This window comes from Neomonachus schauinslandi, chromosome 10 (genome assembly GCF_002201575.2).
Source record: "Neomonachus schauinslandi chromosome 10, ASM220157v2, whole genome shotgun sequence".
NCBI classification, from domain to species: Eukaryota; Metazoa; Chordata; class Mammalia; order Carnivora; family Phocidae; genus Neomonachus; species Neomonachus schauinslandi.
The window spans coordinates 137,767,950-137,792,488 of NC_058412.1; the positions used below are offsets into that span (position 1 = coordinate 137,767,950).

At 64.6% G+C, this 24,539-nt stretch overlaps 3 protein-coding genes across 3 annotated transcripts; 1 reads left to right on the forward strand and 2 right to left on the reverse strand.

Annotated features, from left to right (window-relative positions):
- Positions 1 to 410: 410 nt before the first annotated feature.
- On the forward strand, positions 411 to 1,915 carry PPDPF (pancreatic progenitor cell differentiation and proliferation factor). The gene is made up of 5 exons (XM_044918847.1): positions 411 to 569; positions 967 to 1,047; positions 1,200 to 1,277; positions 1,374 to 1,470; positions 1,549 to 1,915. Exons 2-5 carry the CDS (start codon positions 993 to 995, stop codon positions 1,661 to 1,663), a joined length of 345 nt encoding a protein of 114 aa, XP_044774782.1. The 5' UTR covers positions 411 to 569; positions 967 to 992; the 3' UTR covers positions 1,664 to 1,915.
- Positions 1,916 to 3,524: 1,609 nt separating this feature from the next.
- On the reverse strand, positions 3,525 to 10,470 carry PTK6 (protein tyrosine kinase 6). The gene is made up of 9 exons (XM_044919060.1): positions 10,252 to 10,470; positions 9,780 to 9,783; positions 8,626 to 8,766; positions 8,173 to 8,333; positions 7,427 to 7,580; positions 6,713 to 6,874; positions 5,428 to 5,606; positions 4,019 to 4,172; positions 3,525 to 3,757 (listed from the first exon to the last, which is right to left on the reverse strand). Exons 1-9 carry the CDS (start codon positions 10,468 to 10,470, stop codon positions 3,525 to 3,527), a joined length of 1,407 nt encoding a protein of 468 aa, XP_044774995.1.
- A 2,630-nt stretch (positions 10,471 to 13,100) lies between these two features.
- SRMS (src-related kinase lacking C-terminal regulatory tyrosine and N-terminal myristylation sites) lies at positions 13,101 to 20,453 on the reverse strand. Its single transcript, XM_021677769.1, has 8 exons — positions 20,092 to 20,453; positions 16,493 to 16,614; positions 15,898 to 16,061; positions 15,099 to 15,240; positions 14,832 to 14,990; positions 14,181 to 14,362; positions 13,934 to 14,090; positions 13,101 to 13,707 (listed from the first exon to the last, which is right to left on the reverse strand). The coding sequence occupies exons 1-8, from the start codon at positions 20,451 to 20,453 to the stop codon at positions 13,514 to 13,516; spliced, it is 1,482 nt and encodes a 493-aa protein (XP_021533444.1). The 3' UTR covers positions 13,101 to 13,513.
- Between the last annotated feature and the right edge of the window lie 4,086 nt (positions 20,454 to 24,539).

Below are 24,539 nucleotides of genomic sequence, written 5' to 3' on the forward strand. Positions count from 1 at the left end.
AAGGCAGTCGCTTAACCAACTGAGCCACCCAGGCGCCCAATAATTGATGTTTTCAAGATAAAATTTACTTACAGAAAATAAACCTAAGGAAGACACATGTAATATAAAGATAAGAAGTGTATTATATGAAGAAGATATATCAAATATAAAACTATATGCACCAACACACATAGAAAATAATTAAATAAAATAGCTTAGAAGTGGAAGAACTTTTAGAATTATAAAATTATAAGAGGATGTTTAATCAATTTCAGTATCACAAAGATGTGATAGAATGAAAAAATAGAAGAGACTTAATGCTTTGATTGATATGGAAATTTAGTAGGTATTCAGAGTATACTGTTTTGTAAATAGTATGCATTTTTCACACATACATAGAACACTTTAATTAAAACTGAGCTTGTGGAATCCAAGCGGGCGCGTCCGCGCGTGCGCACCCCGCGTGCGCTTCGGTCGCGGAGCGGCCTTCCGCGGTCTCTTCTGCAAATGGGCTCCGTGGTCTAGCGTCCCCGTCCCCGTCCCCGCCACCTGTGATCGCGCGCCGAGGCCCGCGAGGGGTCGTCGCCGAGGTGAGGACCCGGGCGGCGCGGGAGTCGAGTCGAGGGGCCCGAGGGGGCTCGCCGCGGCTGGGGGGACCGACCGACTGGCGGCCGGAAGGCCGGACGGCCGGGGGCGCGGGGTGGGAGCGGGCCGGGCGGGCCGGACCGGCGGGTTCCCGGAGCCCCAGGTCCGCGGCCCCGCGCACAAAGCGCCTTTGTTGCGCCCGCGCCGCCGGTTCGGGCCGGTTGGCGCCGCCCGCGACCTGCGAGGCCGCCCCGGCCGGCCGGGACTCCGCCCCCACTCGGGTAAATCAACCCGGCGGCCCTGACCCCGGCGTCTGGATGGGGGCGGGACAGCCCGAGTGGGGAACGCCCTTCCCGAGCGGCATTGGTGACCGGAGGGGCACCCCGACCCCTGCGTGCGCAGGTCTCCACCAGCCCGCAAGCTACGGCATGGCAGCCATCCCCTCCAGCGGCTCGCTCGTGGCCACCCACGACTATTACCGGCGTGAGTAAGCCCCTCGCCCCTGCCCTGCAGGTCTTCTCTGGGAGTGGGGAGGGCTGCCAAGGACCCGTGGCTCTGCCTAGCCGACGCTTGGCCCGGTGGACGGGGCAGGACGCTCGGTGCCCTGCGGAGCTGACCAGGCCTCTCTTCTCCAGGCCGCCTGGGCTCCACTTCCAGTAGCAGCTCCTGCGGAAGTGCGGAGTATGGTGGGGAAGCCATCCCTCACCACCCGGGTGAGTGCAGGTCCACTCCCCTTTGGTGCGGGGCACCATCGGGGCATCCCCCCAGGAGCGGGCAGCAGCACCACGACCCCACTTTGTTCCTCTCAGGTCTCCCCAAGGCCGACCCGGGTCACTGGTGGGCAAGCTTCTTCTTCGGGAAGTCCACTCTCCCGTTCATGGCTACAGTGTTGGAGTCCCCAGAACGGTGAGGACACATTCCTGGGGGTCAGCATGGGACATGGGGGCAGGTGGAAGCCACCTCTGACCACAAGCTCTCCCCCAGCTCGGAATCTCCCCAGGCCTCCCCAGGCACGATCACCTGCGACTTGGCTCTGGAAGCCATGAGGAAGCAGCCTGGTGGCCAGCCTGGCAAAACCAACACAGAGCCGCCATCCTGAGTGGCCACCGCAAGGCTTCAGGAGGCGCTAGGCTCATCAGAGCCCCTCCCTCCCCTTCCCCCCCTTCCCCATAGACTAGGCAGGCTGCCGCAAGCAGAAGCAATTGGGTTCTTTTATATCAAAATAGCAAAACATCCAAAAGGAAGTTGAGAGGATCCTACTCTTTACTCTCCAAGCCACATGCAAGCCTTCCTCACACCCTGGAACCATGTGCCTTGCACCAAGTGGAAAATAAACTCCAAGCAGCCAGTAGCCCCGATGGTGTACGTGAGCTGTGTGCCCCCCGGGCCTGCATGCCCCCGGGCCTGTGGTCAAAGTCACCAAATCCTTCTCAACCTCATTTCTTGGCGGGGGCGGGGAGTTGACCTTGCCCCCTGGGCCTTCCTGGGGCCCCTCACTGGGGAGCCACCTCTCAGGTCTGGCCCGGGTTCACGCGGGCGGCAGCTTCAGCGAGTATGGGGCCTTGGCACCTGAGAAGGGGTGGGGTGCCTTGCCGTTTTGGGGAGCCTGGGAGAGCAAGCAGTTCTGGAGTTGGACAAGAAGCCTCCTGGGCAGCCACTGAGGTTTGAGTCCTCAGACTTGGCCCCTGGCCGCTGGGGAAAGCTGGGCCTCTGCCTGTGGGTTCAGGAGTCGCCCCCCCGCCCCAGCCGCCCGTTTTGACCACACCAGGGAGGGCAGGGAGGGAAGAGGACCAAGGCTATCCCAGCTGGTGTGGAGCAGTTCCCTGGGCCACGCTGTCTCCAGCTGCCTTCCTAGAACCGCGCTGCCTCTTGTAGCCCATTGTAGGACACATTCTGGGCACAGGGACCCAAAATTAACGCTGAGTGGTAAGGGGTATGGGGGCGTTCCAGAGGGGCCTTCTCACCCCAGGTAACCCGGCTTTGGACACGTCCAACCAGGAACCTGGGGAGGGTGTGGCTGTGCCACCCTTTACCGGGCTCCGGGGGCAGGCGTAACGGGGGGGCTGGTAGTGTCCACACACTCTTACTGCTCAGCAGGGGTTGACCCAGGTCCACTGGTCAGGAGGGCAGCTTAGTGAGGGGTGGACGGGGGCTTAGTGTGAGGTTAGGGGGGCCCGGTCTCAGCTCCTGCCCTTCCCTCCGTGGTGGGCTGTAAATAGCTGCACACGTCCAATCCAAGGCTTCACGAGCCTGTGGCCCCCGAGGGTTGCAGCCACCGTCCTGTGCGCCCCGGTTGTGTCCAGGCAGAAGGCTCTTCCCACCTCCAGAGGGACCCAGAGTGGGGGGAGGTGCCCCAGAGAATAGCCTGAGCACTACCCAGTGTCCAGATGAGTCCCCCAGGGCTCCTGTGGGCAGCTGCTGATGGCCGTGGCAGGAAGTCGGGGATAGTCCCTAGCCCCCGGTAGGAGAGAGCAGGGCCCCACCAGCAAACAGCCCATCTTCACGGAGTCCTGGGAAGTCCATGTTCCCCCCAAGTCAGGAGACGGGCACGGGCCAGGTGGCATAGGGTGAGCCCAGCCAAAGCCCGGGTCCCTCCTGTGCCCCACCTGGGGGGCTGAGCCCTGGTCCTGACTGAGTTGGGGGCTTTGGGTCAGGACCAGCAGCAGGGATCTCCCTTTAGAAGGGGGGTGGCCGGGCTCCTGGAGAGTTCCAGAGTTGGAGTTGGCTGTGGTGGGCCCTGGCACTTTGCAGGAGCTGGTGTCTTAGAAGGGGCGGACGGGAGGTCGGGTAGGCCCCGCCCCCAGGCTGCAGAGGGCACGCTTCCCCTGCCCCAGGACAGGGCCGGCCCACGGCTGGACGAGCGCTATCCCCCAGGTGTCCCCAGCCTGGTTCTGGGAGCTGTCCGCACTTTCAGTCTGCCCGTCCCGATGGGACGTCCAGGACGGCACCCGGGCCCGTCTTCACAGGACCTGGCCTGGTGGCCTCCGTGGCCGCAGCGAGAGGGTGTCACACTCAGAGCGGGTTCTCGTACCTGCTGAGAGCTTCTCCTGCAGGGCTTTGAAGCAGGGCCTGTGCTTGGGGTCCCTGTGCCAGCACGAGAGCATCAGCCTGTGTGCGGCGGGCGGGCACTCCGGGGGGCAGGGCATGCGGTAGCCTGAGTTCACCCTCAGGAAGGCCTCGTGGTTGGACATGCCTGTGGTGGGGCGGCCAGAGGAGCTGCAGGGGCTCGAAGCTGGTGCCCACCTAGCCTCCCCTCGCCCCTGGGAAGCCACACTGCCATCTGCCGCCCTCCCAGGAAGCCCTGGGCCGAGCTCCTGCCTGCCTCACCCCTGCACACGCTCCTGACGCCCCTGGAGGGCTGCCCCTGGGAGGCCGGCTGGGGCAAGTCCCAAGTCCAGGTGACGGCACCCTCCTGCCCCGCCCGCCACTGGGGACGCTGTCGGGGGCCCGGTACCTGGATAGGGCACCTGACCCCTGCTGAAAATCTCATGGAGAAGAATCCCGAAGGACCAGACATCAGATTTGATGGAGTAAAGCCCTCGGGAGAGGGCATCGGGGGCGGTCCACTTGTAGGGGATGTTGTGGTCGTGGGAAAGGTAGACATCCTCCTGCAAGCGGACAAGTGCGGGTGGGCCTCGGCGGCTGCCCTCACCCCTCCCACCCCAGCCGCGCGGACAGGGCCTGGGGTTCTCGTGGGCCAGTGCAGCGGGCACTGATGACCGCCGCTAGAGGGAGGTGCAGCTTTCCCTCCGATTCAGGGCGGGGCGGGGGCAGGTGGGCCGAGCTGGCAGGTCAGGGCCAGGGTAAGCGAGGCCCCCGCCCTGGTGGTGTCAGAGTCGTGCAGGTGGGCCGGCGTGAGCACGCGCACGGTGTGGCTGCTGCGGAGCAGCCTGCAGGTGTGCTCACGCCACAGGCTCGCAGAGCTGCCCAGCTCCCCCTGGACATGCTCGGAAGGGCTGGAAGAGTCACGCTTGGCCTGCCTTCCCGCCTGGCCTGCCCCGCAGCTGGCCCGAGTGGATGAGGGAAACGCCTCTCGAGAAGTATCCAGCTTATGATGAGGAAGGAACTGCAGCATCAGGACAGCCGCCCAGGGGCGAAGGGCCCTGGATGCAGTGCCCAGTGCCCCATGCACCCGAGCGGAGGGCGCGGGCCCCAGAGGGTGAGGACAGCCCGAAGAAGCAGTCAAGCCGTTGTGGCCCGGGTCCGCTCCAGGAGCAGACCAGTGACATCGTGGCTTTCGAGAACTTGGAAACAGCTCTGGGGGGGCACGTGATGACTGTAAGGCATCCCCGTTAAGTGTCGAAAGCGTGATTGCGGCTGTTTTTATTTGGGGTCCTTGTATAGAGATCCTGAAGTGGGCGCATGGGGACTCGGGTCTAACTGCATGGAAGAAGGCTGGGGGGCTGGTAGGGGCCGATGGGGGCAGGGGACTCAGGACACCATTCCGTCCACTCTGTTTCCTGTGTGGGGGGCGGCTGGGGGGATGTTTGCCCTGAGCTCAGGAAACGCCCCCGGCCTCTGCCCTCACTGCATACCCAAGGCAAGCTGCCATGAATGAGTGAGCACAGGGCGCTCTCCTCCCCCCGCCCCGGCCCCCATGCAGCCTCCCTTTCCTCCCGCAGCCCCTGCAAGTGCTGACCACCCCCCTTCCAGCCTCAGAGCCCTCTGGGAAGCCTCTGCCCCCCATCGGGGTGCGGCTCCACAGCCCTGCATCTTGCCCTCCAGCTTCCTGTCCCTGCTCAACCGGTCTCCCCGAGGGCGAGGGCAAGGGGAAGGGCAAGGCCGAGGGCGCGCAAGCCCCCCGGGACCCCCCGCCCCAGGTGCAGAGGATGCCCTGCACCCCCCTCATGCCCCGGGCCCTACCTTGATGAGCCTGGCTAGCCCAAAGTCCCCCACTTTGCAGATGTTGTTGGCCCCCACGAGGATGTTCCTGGCAGCCAGGTCCCGGTGGATGTAATTCTGTGACTGCAGGTAGCACATGCCCTCAGCCACCTGTGACGCGAAGTCTACCAGCTCCGAGATGGGCAGGGATGTCTCGGAGTCTGCGGGGCCGGGGAGCCGCGGTCAGAGGAGCTCTGCGTCCCGCCGGGCTCAGGGACCGGGCCGGGGCAGCCGCCTGACTCGCATTGGCCCAGTGGGCCCGCCACAGCCCTTCTGGGAGGCGGTCACGGGTTAGAGCCGAAGTGCAGCTCATACGCACCTTTGCCCCCAGTCTCCTTTCCGGGAATCTGCACTAAAGCGAGAGGAACATCTACACAGTCGAAAACCTCAGGTTCAACACCAGGTAACTGGCTGAACGGGCACAGCTCGTGGACGTGGTCCTTGCTGGTGCGCTGTCCGGAAGAACCTCTGATGAGGGGACCTGGCCGCAGTGATCAGACTCGCCGTGAAAGAGGCTGTGTTCGATGTTCCAATGTCACCATGTAAAAATCTGCCCGGCACACGTACCCTGGATGTCGTGTTCCTGCAGCACCCACTCGGCACCACTTGAGCCCCATGGGGCTGCGTCCGCGCCACGGCACCTCCGCCAGCTAGCCCCGATTGTGCTTGGTTTGGGTGTTACATGAAATAATAGGCCCTGGGACAGGTGATGGGGTCTGTGAGTCCGTGAGACCCATCGTGTGTGTTAAGTGTGCGTGTAGGAGGGGGTGTGCACGTAGGTGGAAGTGTTCATGCACATCCAGACACCACAAGAAGGGCCAGCGCCTTCCAGAGAGAGAAGCAGAGCCAGGCCTGCATGTTCTGGAAGCTGGGGGGTGGGTGGGCCTCACCTGGCATTGGAATAAAATGGCCTCGGTTAACTGTGCATGTAGGAATTATAGCCCTTCTCGTCTTATTTGTACTTCTCTGTGTTTTCTCCAGTCCTACAATGAATAGATGGGACGTTTACCACAAGATGTTTTAAATCCTTTCTCAAGCAGGACCCGGCTGACAAAGGCGTCAAAGCTCCCTGGTGGCCTGTGCCTGGTACGGGGGCGACGTGGGTTTTCTCTTTCTTCGTGCAAGTTTCCCACGCCCTCCCGCAAGCACGGGTCACTTGGATCCCCGGGCAAGGAACTCCGAGTGCGGCCCCCCGGCCGGCTCACCCCACAGCAGCTCCAGCAGGCTCCCCTGGGGCATGAGCTCCGTGATGACGTACACGGGGTGCCCCACAGCAGCTCCAGCAGGCTCCCCTTGGGCATGAGCTCCGTGACAATGTACGCGGGGTGCCCCATGGATGCCATGGCGTGCAGCCCCAGGACATGCTTGTGTTGCAGCTTCTTCATGGCCTGGATCTCCGACTGGAACGTGTGCTGGTGCAGGAGGTCATCTGCGGGGGCAGGCAGCCTCGGTGGGTGCGGCCCCAGTCCCGGCTTCCCCCACCCACCTGCACACAGCAGCTGCTCAGGATGTGCGGGCACTCCCCTCCCAGGATGCCACGGCACCAGGGCCACGGGCCACAGGAAGGGGACGCTGTGCCCACCACCTGCTCTTGCCCCACACCAAGCATCACGATTGCCAACGCCTGCCCAAGCCCGAAGCGAAGCAGAACATCTCCCAAGTGTGTTCCCGTGAGCCCCCAATTCCTGGAGTGGGGCGTCTAAACCCCTAGTGGGTTTATAGGAAATTTTAGATAAATCTTTAAAAATTTCTAGTGATCTATTTATTTTAATGGATTTCCATTTACATTAAGGATTTAAAATTCCCTTTTTAAATAAATGCATTTAGCTGAAAGCATAGACATCGAAAGGAAAATACCCTCTGAATGCTGTTGTAGACGCCGCACGCGGTGCACACTGAGCCAGCGTGTAGCACACGGGACCGCCACCCCACGAGCGAGGCCAGGAGTCCCTGTTGGGTCCCTGGCCCGGGCCCCACTCACCTCGAGCAATCACCTTAATAGCCACTCGGATGCAGTCTTTCCAGAGGCCTTCGGAGACCTCCCCAAAGTACCCAAACCCCAGCTTCCTACAGAGCGTGAACTCCTCCCGCGGTGTCTCCCAGTCTTCACAGTGGGGCAGGGGCTTGTGCTTGTGCTGGAGGGACAGGCAGGGGCACAGGGCAGGGGTGCTGTCCCCATCCCCTAGCCCACCCTTCAGGAACTGCCCACTCCGACCCCAGGACAGGAACCCCTACTCTATCCTCAAATGCAGGGCAATGTTTTTTTGGTGAGGTCCCAGGGTCCAGCATGTGGCCAGGCTTTCCCAGGAGCTGCCCCCACCATGGCTGCCTTCTGCAGTATCCTGCAAACACCCTCACAGCCCGCTGCAGGGTTTTGGCTACGTGAGGCTCGGTAACGCTGGGGATGCTGTGATGTTGGCTGAGTGCCACTCGGACAAAACTTTGGGCCAGAGGGACGCAGGACATGGTAGGAGCATAGCTGACCTCTCCCTGGCCCAGGGGCGAGAGCGACCTAGCAAAGGCAGGCACATCCCACCCCACCCGCCTGCTCCCACACCCAGCTCTGTAGGACCACAGCGTCCAGGACAGCGAGAGTCCCTGGGGCCAGGTGTCCCCAAGGCCCCGCCAGCCAGTGAGCGCATCAGGACCCACACCCACCCTGTGGAGAAGAGGGGGCCACAGGTGGGCAGAGGACGAGCAGGGGCAGCAGGGCGCAGGCGGCCCTACCTTCCAGCAGGGCACGGTCAGCCGCAGGCCGTGGGACAGGCTCTGGGCTTTGTGGTGCTCCAGGAGCTCGGCCAGGCCAGGGAAGGACGCAGCCTCGCTGAGGTGCCGCCGGCCATCGCACCACCAGATCCTGTAACGCCTCACGGCCTGCCTGTCCTGCACTGCAGGGGGGTGGGGGAGAGCCCGGTGGACGCGGGCATGCAGTCCCGGCCCCTGCCCTCAGAGGGGCGCTCGCGGGCCAGGCATCCCGCCCCGCGGCGTATCTCCTAGCGAAGTAAGAAAACCCAGACCCGGCGGGCCCCAGGGACAAGCCGCCCACTGGAGGGAAGGCTGGGCCGGGTTGCGGCAGACGGACGGAGGGGGACGGGCCGGGGGGACGGGCCAGGGGCAAGGAGCCCCGAGGCCAAGTGTGGGTGGGGCCACAGACTGGGGAGAAGGTGTGGGAGGCCGTACCTGAGAGAACATAGTCAGCGCCCGGCTTCTCACTGACCCTGACCAGGAAGGCCCCTGGCTTGATGCCCTCGGCCTGCAACCGATGCAGGGCTTCCGAGCGCGAGATGCGCCCAAAGAACCACCAGAGGGGCGGGGGTGGTCCTGAGCCTGCACCGACCTTCAACCCATGCCCTCTGACCCCATGTCCTCCCACCTGCCCGCCCTGAATCCCAGCCCCCTCACCTGACCCCAGCTGCTCTCCGATACTGTCCCTGGCCAGAGGCCACTTCGTTGCCCATCAGAGACCCCAAATGTCCCAAATGGCCAGTCTGGACACCAGGAAGGGCCTTAGTGACCCAGAGGGGTGCAGGCCCCTGCCACCACCCTGCCCAGGGTGTCCCCGGTCCGTAGAGTCGGAGCCACTCCTGTCCCAGAGACACCACTTATCCCGAGTGGGACCACATTGTTCTGTGACCGGGCCACAGATGCTCTGCTCTAGGACCGGGGGACCTGCGGTTCGGCAGGCTCTGCACGCGCGTGCTCACATACAGACCCACACACACGTGCTCACACGCACCAGTGCCAGGGCATGGCCAAGCCCGGACTGCAGGGTGGGGCTGCAGATCCCCCGGTGACTTCCGCTGCCAGCTGCCCTGCCCTTGGTCCCTATTCCTTCAGGCGTCCCTGGAACAGAAGCCCCCCCACCACACGGAGCCCCGTGAGGGTCACGCCCCACCCTGACCGATTTAGCACATCTTGAATCTCATTTGCTCACCACTCCAAGCACCCTGCCTCCTTCCTGCTTTTCAAATGCACTAGGTTCTCGGGACCTCAGGGCCTTTGCACCCGCCGTGCCCAGCTCTGCACTTCCCTGTCCTTGGACCGTGCTGTCTATGAATGCACTGCGTGTCTCCCTGCACACGTTCACCATGCTACTCCTCCCGCGTTCAGGTTCGCCGGACCACAGGCGGGCAGCGGAGTCTCTCCTGCTGGACCCTCCCGGCCCAGAGCTCAGAGGAGTGAGCTCAGGTGGCCTGCACACGCCCATGCCAGGCTGCCCCTTGTGGTCCAAGCTACCTGGGCAGCCCCTTGGGACCAACCACCACCTCCAGGATCCTCCTTACCAGTGACGGGGCAGCCTGCAGCCCACGCCCAGACGGGCATGTCGCAATGACCTTCCTGCTCCCTCTAACTAGGTCACGCATCTGGTTTTGGCTGTTTGGAAGGTGAGTGAAGCTTTGCTCCCCAAAAGGCCCAGTCCCAGCCTCAGATTCCTACGCAGCTGGCCACCCAGAAGCCCACTGTGGACCCTTCTGTCCTCTCTGGGTCCTGGCACCACAAAGTGACCATGGGGGAGTCCAGGGGAGGAGCCACGTACCCACAGATGTCCCACCGCGAAAGCCTAGTCAGCTCTCCTGGGACCAGGGTGGTGGGGTTCAGCCCCAACCAGGGGGCACCGGGAGGCAGAGTCACGTGTCCCCTATCCTCACTGGCCTCCAGGAAGCTGGCCCAGCATCCCGCCCCTTCCCAGAGCCCAGCCACAGAGCTCTGTCCCGAGGACTGCCCTGCCCTGAGCCCTTGAGGGGCCTCAGGGCGCAGGGAGTGGGGGCACCTTGGGGTGACCCATGAGGGCCATAGGGATGATACTACCATCTCCTTCTCGGCCAGGTAGTTGTGGGGCACGTAGCCCTTGACCAGGGCCCTGCCCGCCGCATCCAGCAATGTGGCCCACCACCACTCCTCCTCCTTCCTGGCCATGTGGAACAGATCCCCCGCCCAGAAGCTCAGCTCCTCATCCGTCCGGGCCTCGAAGTCCCAGAGGCCCATGTACTGGGGGCCCGGGTGAGCCTGGCCCTGGGATACCATGGCGGGTGCAGCAGCAGGACTGGCCTCGCGGCCTCACCACCTGTCACTAGGCAGGCTGCAGCACCACCCGTGGCTGGGAGCGGTGGGTGGGTGGGGCCACCCCGACAAGCCATCTCCACCCAGCCGAGGAGCTGGCCCACTTCCCCGTGGTGAGGCGGCCAAGCCAGGCCAGCCACACCTGCACCCACCAGGGTGGCCTCTCCCTGAGCTGCCCAAACACCCAGGGCTCCACCCTGATGGCCCAGCAGCTCCCACCTGCCCTCCTAGCCACTGAGGCCAGGTCAGTCTGGGTACCGCTCTTGCCCACCTGCTCCGGGACGTGTGCCCACCACGTGGACGAGGGTAGGACTGAGTAACTGGTCAGACAGGGCCTTCCTGGGGTCCAGTTTAGCGGTGGGGGCTCAGGTGTGAGTGGAACCCAGGTGGGAGGGGGAGAGGAGGGACGGAGGCCTGTGGGTAAGTCACCCCTGCCCACCCCACGGGGGCCTCGGGGACAGAGCTGGGCCAGGGGGACAGTGAGCTCTCACAGGGTTGCTGCTGGAGGCCCAGGTGGCCGCTGCCTTCCCCTCCCTACCCTGGAGGCTCTCAGCCACGCTCCCCACCGCCAATCTCTGCGGGGAGCTGCGGGGAGCTGGGGTGACTGCAGCCATCCTAGACACTGACCTCCAAGGGACAGGAAAAGGTGGGCAGGTGCTAGAAAGAGGGAGCCCACATGGAGGCCGTGGGGTGGGGGACAGGAGGGGCCGCAGCAGAGAAGGAAGAGCCCTGAGGGGAGGTGGGGACCAGGGAGCGAAGGGGGCTCAGGCTGAGTGCCATCCGCCCTCGGCCACCACGTCTGAGAGGGTGCAGGGACTCTGCCCCATGACGGGAGCTCCAGGAGGACAACGACCGGGGGCGGGTCGTGTACTAAGCCTGATGTATTGGCACGACTCCCCCCATGAGGAGCGTGTATTACTCAGTAAGTTCACAACCATTCTGGCAGCCCCGTTCAGTGCTGTCCAGGGTGGGGAAGGGGCCAGGGAGCTGAGCAGAGGGCAGGGCTGGGCCGGGGGGCCCGGGGCTCCAAGGCGTCCCTGCTGTGTGTCTGGCCCTCACTGTGGGAAAGCACGCTCCCGGCGCCCCCGCCCTCGGGCCCGGCCATGAGCTCACGCCCAGGGGCCTTGGGGTGTCTCTCGGGCAGACACCCAGGCTTTTGCCCAGCAACACCAGGAAGCAGGACAGCACTGAGACGGAAAGTCCCCCGCCCTCCTGGAGGCTCCAGAGCAGCAAACCCGCTCGGCCTGTGGCTGATGAGACACGATAGGAATGCACCAGTGACCCCCACGCGCACCCGCCTCTGGTCCCAAGCCCAGCACACCCCTTCCCTCAGCGCCGGCTGCCCAGCCCCCCACCACACTGACCTGCCGCTGTCAGGAGGTGTCCAGTTCCGTCTCTCACCAGGAGGCCCCTGAGCCCTCCCAAGGCAGGACGGAGGCATCCAGGCTGCAGGCCAAGCCCTCCTGCTCCCACCAGCCCCCCGGGTGGGGGCTGGCCCAAGCCTGGCACCCAAGGCTCCAAGGGGCCCCTGCCCTCTCCCAGCTCAGCCCTGCCCCACACCCAGGCCGATCTGGGGGGCTCGAGCCCACCTCCTCCCTCTGTGCTGCCCTCGCCCGTGGTGACCTCAGTACCCTCTCCTCCAGGAAGCCCCCCACCACTCCAGCCCTGCACAGCCTCTGTGCCGAGTGTGGGCTCTCAGGTCCCCCCTGCACCAGCCCGTGGGCAGGGCCTGTGGTCCGTGGGGAGGAGCTAACGGGCCTCAGCAGGTGCAGAGCTGACCCTAAACTGTGCATAGAGGACTGTTCCCTCCAGGGGAAAAGGAACAGAGGGCAGCTTTGCATGCCTCTGCCCCTCCGTCCCACAAGCCTTCTGGGGTCACAGGAGGCTGGGGGATGAGGACCCTGAACACAGACCACACCCGCCTGGTCCCTTGCCCCTCCGGTCCATCTCGTGGCGACTGGAGCTGGTGGGGTGAGTGAGAACCAGCTTGTCCCACCCAGCTCCTCCTTCAGTGATGCCAACAGCGGCTTGAAGTCAGCCTTGGAGGGAGCAGGCTGCTTCCTTCTCCCCAGGGAGCTGGTTGTGACCCAGCTGCCCGAACACCGTGGCAGCCGGCCCCACCCCTGCCTGACCCTGCACAGCCAGCACCCAGGACCCTGAACCACTGAGACAGACTCTGCCTCCCTGACCTTTGCCCCACCCCAGAGAAGGACCCTGACCGTCTCCCACCCCCAGGAACAGCCACGCAGGCTGACCTGCCCGTGGCCCCACCCAGCCCTCCCCTCCCTCACTTCAGTTGCTGCCCCAGGGACACGGAGTGGGCTGTTCACCCCTGCAGCCTGCAGAGGTCATGCTTCCTGTGGGAACAGGGTCCCCTGGGGCGGGGGCCTGGGCCACGGGGGCCAGCTCTGCCTCGATGAGCCCGCTGGCGGGCCACCCCGTCAGCTCCAGCTCCGGTTCCGGGTCTGCAGGCCGCGGCCCATGTGCGACGCGTGTCTGGGCGTGTGTCTGAACCAGTCACCGCGTGTTTATTCAGCACACGGGTCTGTACACAGGCAGCCCGTGTGCCCAGCCCGCGCTGCTTCAGCCCCGTGCCCGGGGTCTGCCTTCCCAGCATCAGCCACGGGGGACTTGGCAGAAAACCGGGGAGCCCTGTCTCTGGCTGCTGCCCGGGGCTGCAGGTGTGGGCAGGGGGCCGTGGACCAGGCTCAGGGCTTCTCTGTCCAGCAAATCCCCGAGGCCAGAATCCATACAGGTCCCACCCCGACTGCTATGCCGAGATCTTCCCTGGCCAGGGACACCTGCCCCTCCTGAGTGGGTGTCTGCGTGTGTCTGTCTTCCGCGCACACGTGTGTGCTGGTCAGCACGCGTGTCAGGGTGCGAGGCCCACAACCAGAGGCCGTTCCAGGCCGCTGGCACCCCTGCATGGGTCGACAGCCAGCCTCATCCTGGGGGGACATGCCGGGCAGGGAGGAGCGGCCCCAGCCCCTGTGTCCAGCGCCCCAGGTCACGTGTGGGCAGGGGCGAGGCGCCTATGGGCCGCATTCAGCTTCTTCTGCAGCGTCGCGAAGGCCGGCCGCTCCTCGGGGCTGCCCTTCCAGCACTCCAACATGAGCGTGTAGACCTCCGCCGGGCAGGAGGCTGGGCGTGGCAGCCGGTACCCTCGCATGACCTGCTGCAGGGTCTCGTGGTTGCTCAGTCCTGCAGAGGGGCAATGAGAGGGGCTGGGCAGGGCAGCCTCGCTTCTGTGTGGGGGTCACGGTAGACACCTCCCCCCAGCTCCTGGCCAGACCCTGCCCAGCAGGTGGCCCGGAGGCGTGGCGCCCCTTCCGAGGTCGGGGACCCCGAGCAGGGTGTGCCTCCTCCCTCAGACCACACAGGCCTGGTGGAGGCCTTGCCTCCTCCCTCAGTCTCCCTTGCAGCCCACCTTCATAGGGACACTGGCCATAGGTGAAGACCTCATAGAGGAGAACTCCAAAGGACCAGACGTCCGACTTCTGGGAGTAGATGCGGTAGTTGGCTGCCTCGGGCGCTGTCCACTTGACAGGGATCTTGGAGCCACTGCTTGGGGAGTAGATGTCATCCTGGGTGAGGGGAGACCAGTGGTGGGTGGACGGAGTGGCACCCTCCCCTCCCTGCCACGGCGGGGTCAGGGGTCCCAGCCCCGAACTGACCTTGAGCAGCCGGGCCAGGCCAAAGTCAGCCACCTTGCATGCCAGGTCATCGCCCACGAGCACGTTCCTGGCCGCGAGGTCGCGGTGCACAATGCGCCGGTCCTCCAGGTAGCTCATGCCCTCAGCCACCTGGCAGGCAAAGCTCAGCAGGAGAGGCAGGCCCACGGCCCGCCCCTCAGGGCCTGTGGGGCAAGGCGGACACTCAGGGGGGCGGGGGTCTGCACCGTCACTTCCCTCCGTGCCTGTGTCCTCGCCCCAAAGACGGGGTGGCCCAGGCTGCAGGGGGCACCGTGCTATGCAGTGACCACTCAGGGAGGCTGCTCCTGGGCAACCCGGCCTGGGCCCCCAGGAGAGATCAGACCCAGGGGAGGTGCACAGGGCTGGCGACACGGATGCGCCCGACCCCACTGCACTCAGCTCAGCCTAGAACCGCGAGGCTCTGACTGCCCCCCTCCACAAGGCACAGGACTGGCCCAGGCCCGGGCCCGAACCCACCGCTGGCCAGAGCCCGCAGCAACCCTCTGGGCCTCAGACGGTCAAGCCTGGTGCAACATCAAAGGCCCACGCCGAGAAGGGGGCCAGGAGGTCACGGCTGTGCATGGAAGCCTGGGTCACCCGGACGGCTACCGGCCGGGGGGGGCACCCACTCACTCCCCAGGAAGGCCTGCAGGCTGCCCTTGCGCATGAGCTCGGTGACGATGTACACGGGCTGGCCCATGGAACACACAGCGTGCAGCCGGATGAGACGCTCATGCTTCAGGCTCTTGAGTGTTTGGATCTCCTTGCTGAGGTCTGCGAGTTTCATGTAGGCTGCAGGAGAGGGCATGGATCCAGGACCTGCCCACACCACCCTGGCGCTGCCCCAGGGCTCCAGAGGTCAGAGGGCAGGGCGGGCAGGGGCCAGCAGGCCTCACCCACCTGACTTAATGACCTTGACCGCCACTGGTGTGGAGCCAAGCCACAGGGCTTCCCACACCTCCCCGAAGTAGCCTTCACCCAGTTTCCTCTGCAGGGCAAACTCGGAGTGAGGCCGCTCCCACTCGTCCTGCTGGGGGAGCTTCTGAGGGGGCGGGGGGCACTCCATACCTCTGCTTGCTGCTCCCTGGAAGGGGGGGGCGGTGTCTCCGGGAGCGCCAGGCCTGCAGCCCCTCGGCCAGGCCGAGGCCAGGGGAGCCAGGTGCGGACCTCCAGAAGCCTGGCCCCACTCGCTTCTGGACCTAAGTGGCACCTTGGCTGGAGGTGGACACCCACCCACGAATACTCATTACAGCCCCAGCCAGGCTGTCATTAGCAACCGGAGGAACTGGATTGCTGCCCCCGGCAGGACCGCTCGTGCCCACGGCCCAGGCGAGCGTCCCCTCCTCCAACTTCTGCCTGCGGCAGGTGTGGCCCCTCCTCAGACGCCTCCCCAAGCTTGCGCCCAGCCCTCACGGCCCCTCTGCAGAGCTGGGTCTGGGACTGGGGGCACCCTACAGGTCTCACTGCAACCCCAGCCCCAGAAGTCCCCAGAGACGGAGGTGTCCCGCCTGTGAGAGCAAACCCAACCCCAGGCAGGGCCCTGGCCGGAGTGTGGAGGTGTGGCCGGGGCCCCCAGGGCCCCCAGGCCTTTCCGGACCCCCCAGCCATGCTGGGAGCCTGGCCCGGGCTGCTGCCTTGCTCACAGCCCCGGACACGTGCTGGGCAGCTGGGCGGGAGGCGCGGCCGGGGACTGGCCCACCTGGGGCACACAGGGCTGCAGCAGTGGGTTCCGGATCAGCTTCCAGTTGGCCTTGTAGTAGGCAAGGAGCTCCTCCAGGCTGGGGAAGAGGCGGCCCTTCTGCAGGTAGAGACCGCCGGCGGCCGTGGAGATGCGGTAGTGGCGGACCTTGGCCTGCGCGCGCACTGGGGGTGCACACAGGTGAGGGCCGCGTCTTGCCGCAGCCTGCCCCAGACCCTCCCAGCACCTGGGCCAGGGAAGCAGATCAGCACCACAACCTTCCTTGGGTCTCATGGGAAAGGAGGGAGTGTGGGCAGCTACAAGCCGGAGGGGCAGTGACAGGGCCCAGGGCGGACACTCGGTGGCCCCCCAGCGCGTGGATGAGTCCGAGAGTGAGCGGACCAAGGAAGGGAGGGTGAGTGAGGAGCGAGCCGTGGTGGGGGATGGGCAGGCGAGGGAACGAGGGGTGGGGGGCAGGTAGTGAGCCTGCAGGTGGACGGACCAGCAGGCGAGCGGACGCGTGAGGTGACCGGGCCTGACGTGGCGCCAGCAAAGCCTGGGGAGCCCCCACCCCAAGGCCAGTGCGGGGACAGGGGCGCGAGCGGTTGTCCGGTACCAGATAGCGAGTAGTCCCCGTGGCTGCTCTCACTGGGCCGGATGAGGAAGGCACCCGGTGCATTGGCTGGGGACAGGAGCAGCTGCTGGGCCCCGGCGCGGCTGATGCCGCTGAAGTACCAGCTGCCAAGGGCGGGTGCGGCGGTCACCACCAGGCCTGGGCCCGAGGGACCCCTGCTCCCACGCTGCTCAGAGGCCCTGACGCCCTTGCTGTTCAGGCCGCAGGCCTGAGCCCGACTCCCGCCGTCTCTCAGGGACAAGGGGCCCCCAGAGCCCAGGGCGGGGGTCCTGCTCCCAGGTCTGCACCCGCCCCGAGCCCTCAGTGCCCCCAGCCGTGACCTGAGACAGGTGAGACTGTCCACACACCTCAGCCAGCGATTCCCCATCAGCCCTGCTCACAGAACCACCCAGCCCCAGCCGGGGGCTAACCTGCCAAACTCAAGACTGCTGAGCCCCTACGGGGGGTGGTGTCTACAAGGAGCCAGGGGGCCCTGATGAGCAGCCCCCGGCTGCAGCTGTGTGGGGAGGACCACCAGCTCCACCTGGCCAGGCACGGCCCACTTGCCCCAAGAGGTGGACAGGTGGGGCCGACAGAAGCTTGGCCAGGAAGGCCCTGGAGGAGGCAGCTGAGCCAGGCTGGGCAGGGGGTCCGGGAAGGCTGGAGGAGGCTCAAAGCATCACATGTCTGCCTCTGGGGGCCCTGCCCAGTGCAGGCCAGCCTGAGCCCCTGGCCCTCTACACGTACAGAGATGCTCCCTCTCCGAGCACTCGGATAGCAGGGGCTCCTAGGGGCCCACTCCTCAGTCTGAGTAGAATGCCCAGATTCCAGGAGCCCACACACCTGAGCATGGAGCAGGGCAGGGGGAGAGCCTGCTGGGCCCCCCCACACCTGACACCCCATCTGGGCCGCAGACCACCTGAGTCACACCCCATGCACCTCCTTGGCTCCACATTCTTGGAAGGAAAGCAGAAAAGCTCCTGGTCCCACCCCATCGCCTGTGTCTGCTTCCCAAGGCCCAGGGAGGGGAACCCCACACCGGAGTCCGCTTCCTACACTGGAGCCTCCTGGGGACCCAGGGCAGGAGGCCTGCTGCTTAAGGGAGAGCCTCAGTCGCTCGGGGGACAGCCCTGTGAGCATGGCCCTTGTCCACTCTGATGGGGGGACACATGGGGTCCTGGGGGCCAGGGGGTGGGCTCTGACCCCTACCTGGGGGTGCAGGACCAGCAGTTATCCTAGAGGACCCAAAGCATGACTCAAAGTGGGTCGACACAAGGAGGGAGTGCCCTGAAAAGGGGGCACTGGGTGGGTGGGCGGTGCTGGGCAGGTGGGTGCTGCTGGAGCCTGGGGTGAGGCCAGGGCCTGGCAGGAGGGGGAAAGAGATGGGCCTGTGCCTGACAGGCACCAACCTGGCCAGAGCCAACCCTGGGGCTGGGCTGAGGGGCGGCCAAGAGGAAAGGGCTGGAGACAGGAAGCCTGGGGCGACGGCAGAGGCCCCAGCAGCACTAGGAGGTAAGACCAGCACGCAGGGCAGAGAAGGGTCAAGGACACGGGGACGTGGGTCCCCAAGACCAGACGTGGCTGGGCAGCAGGCTCGGGGAAAGCTGAGGAACTCGTTCTCGACACACTGATTCAGGAGCAGGAGATACAACCCCACGAGGCTGCCGGGCTCTGTCCGCCGAGGGCCTCCTGCAGCCAGGCGCTGCCTTCTGACGCCCACCAGCTGGGAGAGCCCCCTCCCAGGACTGTGGGCGAGCGGAGAAGCTCAAGTGTCCTCATCCCAGCCCTCCCCTGGAGCCGAGGGCCGGGGATGTTCTGGGGAGTCTCTCCCTGGGGTGGGGCAGTGGCTGAGATAAGATGAGAGGAGCCTCACTGTCAGGGTTGAGGGTCCTCCCCCTGCCCAGCCAGTGTGGCCCTGGGGACAGACCGCCAGGTGTCTGGGACTAATGACACTGTGCGTGCAGCCAGCCCTTTCATCTTGGGCCCAGGCAAACAGTCATTACGACCTCCTCCTGGCACCACCCCCTCTGACCCGCCCAGCCCTGCCGCTGCTGCCTCGAAGAGTGGCTCATGGGATCTGTCTTCCACTCGGCAGAGTGACTGTGGGCCCCCTCCCCATCAGAATGGCTGCCTGGTCCCTCCCACCGCTCCCAGTGGGCTGGGCCCGGGGTGGGGGCAGAGTCCCCCCAGAGGGGCCTTCTTGGGACTCGGACTTTCCCATGCCACGTGCAAATCCGCCAGGAGGCTGTGGGAGTGCCGAGGGGCTCCCGGGAAACGGGATGGCCTAGTGAAGTTGAGACCCAATGCTGGTCTGCAGAGGACACATCAGGGGCTCAGGCCCAACCCAGCTGGGCACAGGACAAGATGCCATTGTCGGGGTGAGGTCTGGGCAGCTGAGCTGTTCACCAATCCCATTATAGTCTTTTCTCACCCAGACATCACCTCCACGCGTGCTGGGGCGGGCGGGGGGTGGGGGTGGTTGACATCGCTGTACCACATCTGTCTAGACATCAGGAATTGCAAAGGCTGTGACATCCAGGCTGATCCAATGCATCCAGGGGAAAGACGGGGCGGGGGGGGCACAACCAGAATTTGGATCCAGTGCTTGAGGCCCCTGCACCATGTCCACCACCACAGACAGAGCCCAGGTGGAGCCAGCACACGGCTGTACTAGGGAGGCTACCCTGTCCCACAGACCCTAAGCCTGCGCTGAGAGGTCAGCTCTTCTCCAGGCCCTGTGGGAGAGCCTCCACTCTCTGCCTCCCTCCATGATTGCAGAATGGCAAGCCAACAGCCGGGTGTTCACGCCAGCCTGTCCCTGCCTGTGGACTCTCCCGGCCCTAGGGACCTTGGGCATCCTGGCGGGAATGGTGAGCTTCCCCCCCCTGCATCCCCTCTCAAAACAAGCTTCTCTGGGAGCAATTCCAGGGCCATTTGTGCCCCATACTTGGCCAATGCAGCAGGGAGAGTTCTGGGTGAATGTGGACTAGTGAGGGAGCAGGTGAATGCACCTCTCGGACTCAGCATATCACCCCCTCTACCCTCTGGCCACCCCCTTATCCCTCACAGCATCTGGATGGCCTCTCTGCTCACTTACGTCCTCATCGGGAGCCCCAGGAGGATAGGGGCCGTGTCTGTCTCAGTTGGAACTGCACCCAGGACCCTAGCCCCCGCCCTCCAAGCAGTGACCACTCAGCTAACGTGGAATGAGAGACCCCCAGAGTGCGCTCAGTGCCAGGGCTGAATCCTTGTGTGAGAGGGATTCAGGAGGGCCTGGCTGGCTGGACCATGTCCCAAAGTGGCTGCCATGCTGGGTGCCTGGCCAGGGGCATGCATACACGCTGTCCAGCTTCCTTGCCACTCGCCCTGACCGCTCCTGCTGGAGTCATTGCTCTTAGCCACACGGGGACACAGTCACTGGCGTCTGTCCCCCACCCCTGTGTGCTTGCTCACCGCTGCATGGCCAGGCCTGGAGGAGTCCTGGCCACAGAAGGGAGGGAGGGATGGAGGGAAGGAAGGAAAGCAGGACGGCTCCTGGACATGCCATCCTGGGACTCAATCCTGCCCTTTTTCCTGACTGCCTGGGGCAGGGTGATACTCACGGGTGGTCTGAGAGCGTCCTCGGGGTGGCCTTGGCCAGGTGGGTGATGGGTACCAGCCCAGTACTGGGCGGGCCAGAGAGCCTGCGGGCAAAGATGTAGTCGCCCTCCTCCTTGAGGGCGTAGAGCCTGTCCCCGCGGCTGACACTCAGCTCGGCTGAGCACCGCGCCCTGAAGTCGTAGAGCACCTGGAAGAGCTTCGTGGGCGCTGGGGGGCTGCAGGGCTCTGTGGCGGGGGGCTCTGGCTCAGCACTGGCCGCAGGGTCGGGGAACCCCGGGACGCCATCGTCTGGCGCGGCCACAGGCCAGATCTTGTCCCAGAAGAAGGACAGGAAGTTCAGCCGCTTCCTGAGGAAGGGCTCCATGCTCCCGGTCGTCAGGGCGCCGGACCCAGGGTCCCGCAGGGGAGGGGCCGCAGCGGCCGGACTGAGGACTCCGGCCAGCAGAAACTGGAAGGGCCGGTGGGACGGCGAGGGTCCGAGCCTTACTGCTGGCGTCCCTGGTGGCGCAGAGTGTGGGGCTCAGGTCACTCCAGAGAACCCTCCAACAAGGCGCGCACAACTCCCCCCGCCCCCGCCCGCCTCCCGGGCTGGGGTTCAGACCAGGGTGGGGTGCAAGGTGGCCCTCCAGCCCCCCACCACACGACGGCGGCTCCTGTGTTGGCCCTCTAGAGTGTCGCCCCAACGGCTCAGAGCCGCTCTTTGGGGCTGGGCCAGGTGCGGCCCCAGGACGCGCCTCCGGGGGCGGGGCCTCGGGCTGTGGGGGCGGGGCCTCGGGGCGGGGCTGTGGGGGCGCAAGTGAGACTCGGTGGGGAAAGCGGTCAGCGCAGGTGAACCGCGCGCCTGCCCTTGACCTGAGCTTTGCCCTCAGAGAAATGGGGTTCCATGAATGGGACAGAAGAGAGCTGGATTTGTGTAGGAAACCGCCTGTTCTCGGGGCGCCTGGGGGGCTCAGTCGGTGAAGCGTCCGCCTTCCGCTCAGGCCATGATCCCGGGGTCTTTGGATGGAGCCCCGTGTCAGGCTCCCTGCGAGCCTGCTTCTCCCTCTCCCTGCCTGCTGCTCGCTCCCCTTGCTTCTGCTCTCTCTCTCTGTCAAATAAATAAAATCTTAAAAAAGAAAACTGCCTGTTCTTTAAATGTTGGCCAAATCTCTCAACATAAAAATCCTATGCAGGACGGGGCCTTACATGCCCACCACGAGGCTCGGCACCAAGGGCTCAGAGCTGGGCTGGGGGCAGCCTGGGACTCTGGACAAGTGAGGTAAGCTCCCTGCACCCTGGTGTTACGCGGTAACGTGGGGCACTGGTGGTGACTGTGGGGTGCTCAGTGAGCCCGGGAAGGGCTCTGTAGGTGCCGCTCCGGCGATGGGCCGCTCCAGGCCAGGAGACCCCCCACAGCCACCATGGGGGTGGGGGAGGCTCTGACACCTGACCCCCCCCCAGGGATGGGAATGGGGGTGCCGTGGCACAGAAGGGTGGCGGGTGAGCCTGGGAGGGCCTGCGCCACCCGTCTGCCTCAGCTCCCTGGACGGGGCCAGGCCCCCTGCGCACTGAGGCTCTGCCCACTGCCAGGTCAGCCTCTGTTTCTGGGCAGGATGGAGAGAGCAGCCTCTGGGGCCCTGAGGCAGGGTCTGTGGTGGGTGGGGTCCCAGCCCCAGGCAGCCTGCATGCTCCTCCGCTTGAGGGCCTCCCCCCAGCTCAGCCCCTTTAGCGCCTGGTGGTCATGATTGAGCCCATACCCCTTCTGTGAGACCCTCCTTCCAAACTCCACACTGGATCAACGCCTGGATGTGCATTCTGGGTTTGCACACGGCCAACAAACAGGTGTGACGATTGTTTGGCCAAGGAGAAGCCGGACACCCACCACCTGCCCCCAGAACTGCAGCAGACCACTTCTCTCTGAAACACACCCTGGGGGCTTCCTGGGGCACAGCTCGTCCAATGTGCAAACTGTACTGTGGCCATGGTGCCATGAGCTGGCCCTCCCTGGAGTCCGAGCAGCTCTCCGGGGCTCACAAAGCCTGGAGGGGGCAGGGGGCCCCGAGGGGCAGCCTCTGTGGAGCTGAGACTCATCCTGTGGGAAGGCGGTAATTGAGAAGAATGTAGGCTACTTACAAATACAAACTTAGGGAAGGGCCTGAAAGGGCCCTGAAGTTTCTGCTCCACCAGCCTCGAGGGGAATCTGCCCACCCCACCCCATCACGCACTCCTCCCGTGCTCGTCAAGTCTGGGTTTTGCACACCAATTTCCTTAAATCCTTTATACTTACGCTGCTTCTCTCCTGGGAAACCATGCTTCGAGCCTCTGGTCCTCTCGGCCGCAGGGAGGCCCTCTCAGGTCGTGGGAGGGTCCCTCTTGTGCTGACCGTGCTTGGAGTCAAGTGCTCTGAACACTGGACACTCCCAGGCCCTCCGAGCTACAGCGTTCCAGCCGCTAGGACTCAGCACATTCCACCTGGTGGTCAGGGCAGGCAGGGAGGGACCCTCCTCAGTCCTCTGGCCTCCATGCCTGGTGCCCAGGCCTCCTGTCGGCCCAAGCAAAGGCCAGAGAGTGAATCGGGGGACAGAGTGCAGTGGGCTCCAACCCCCATGGCATCCTACAGATGCGGAAACAAGGTTCTGTTCACCCCTCCTCGAGGTCAGAACGGGGACATTTTCCAGCAGGAACATGTGCTGGGCGGTGGGGGCCATCTCCAGGTGACTGGGACAGAGGGCCTGAAGAAGGCCCCATCCCCCAGAGGGAGAGAGGCTCCTCCTCGACTGCTCTGGTCAGTGGTCTCTGCGGGGGGCACCCCACGCACGGCCACCTCTCTGCTGGGGCCCTCCTCCATCCCCTCACCCCCAAACCCCCAGACTACCTCTCTTCACCCACCTCTCCCCTCCAAGCAGCCTGTTGCCCCTGCGCACACACCCCCGGGGCCAGGTGGCCGGCAGCAAGAGCCACTTTTGTCCGTCTTGTTGTTGGCAGTTCTCAGACTTGCCTCACTCCTGCTGGCCTAGCTGCCTGCCCCCAAGCTCCAGGTTCAGGGACACACCGTTCCCTTCCTCCCCTCACCCTCCTGGCCCAGGACGGCCCTGCCCTGACTCCGCCACTCTCCTGTTAGCCTCACCTCCTCCATTGGCCCCAACCACAGAAAACGGTGCTGGTGGGGGTGGGGAGGTGCGTGCGTGAGGGGGAGGACCCCCAACTTGGGATGGGGTTAGAAGACATGGTTCTAAACCTGCTGTCGGACTCACCAGCCGTATGACCTCGGGTAAGGTGCTAGACCTCTCTGCCTCCATTTCCCCGTCTCTAAGAGCATTGAGCCTGCAGGGGCCGAGTGAGGGTCCAGACGAGCTCTACTGGGAGGAGGAGGGGGCTTCCTGGGCATTCAGCCGAGGCTGGCAGCCCAGAGCATCACACCATGGGTTCATTTTCTGGAGGACACGCTATGGGGGTCTGTGGTGGAGGCGCACCCTCCCCCCTGTGATCCCGCCACCACCAGGCTCCCCACCCTCACGGCTCCTAAGGCTCAGGGGCAGCGCAGCCTGGTACTGTCCATCATGCCAGGGGCTGCCGCTCAGCGACGGAAGGAAATACACCCAGCAAAGGGTCCCCGAAGGCTGCGTGCCATCCGGCTCCTTTCTACAGCGGTTTCAGGGACGGAGAGGACAGTAGTGGTTGCTGGGGGAAAGGAGGGGTTGGGGTGGCTGCATGGGGCAACGTGGGGGTCCCTGGGGGGTAGGCCAGTCCCACGTCTCGTGGTGTCACTCTCACTATCCTGGGTGACCTTGCATGACAAGATGCTCTGAAAGATGATGATTCCACTGGGGGAACAGGGCAAGAATCATGGGATCTTTGTGGTATTTTTTACAACTGCGTATGAATCTACAATTCTCTCAAAATTAAGAATTTAATTTTTAAAAGTTAAATAGAAAAAAGGGGATGGGGCCAAGGAGATGGCAGAGGTCCAAGACATGCCTGGCCCAGAAGATCGGGGTGGGGAGGGGTCTCTCTGTCCCTCTCTGTGGGTGGGCTGCAGGGTGGGGGGTGTCTTCCTCCTCTCCCCCTTTCCAGTGTCAACTTCCCCCCCACCCTCAACACCCCCCCTTTCCAAATAACAGCTAGCATTTGCTGGGAGCCCGAAACAGGAAGAGGAGGGCAGAAATGGCATCCACCCACCCCCCTCCCCAGGTCTGACCTCCTGGGGCCTCCATGCCCACCCAGGCCTGGGCCTGAGGATGAGCTGATGGGCCCCTAGCCAGGGAAGCCTCTTCCCAAAAATGGGGTCACCCAGAGGGGAGGGGTGCACTTGTGGGGCAGGGGAGGCTCTGGACATAGAACAGACTGGCAGGGGGGGCTGAGGGACAGATGCCCTATCCTGGAAGAGGCCCACCACTGTCCTTCCCCCCGGGGCAGCGACACCCACAGGAAGGGCATCCTGCCTCCCTTCCCCTCCCCCATCCTCCCCAAG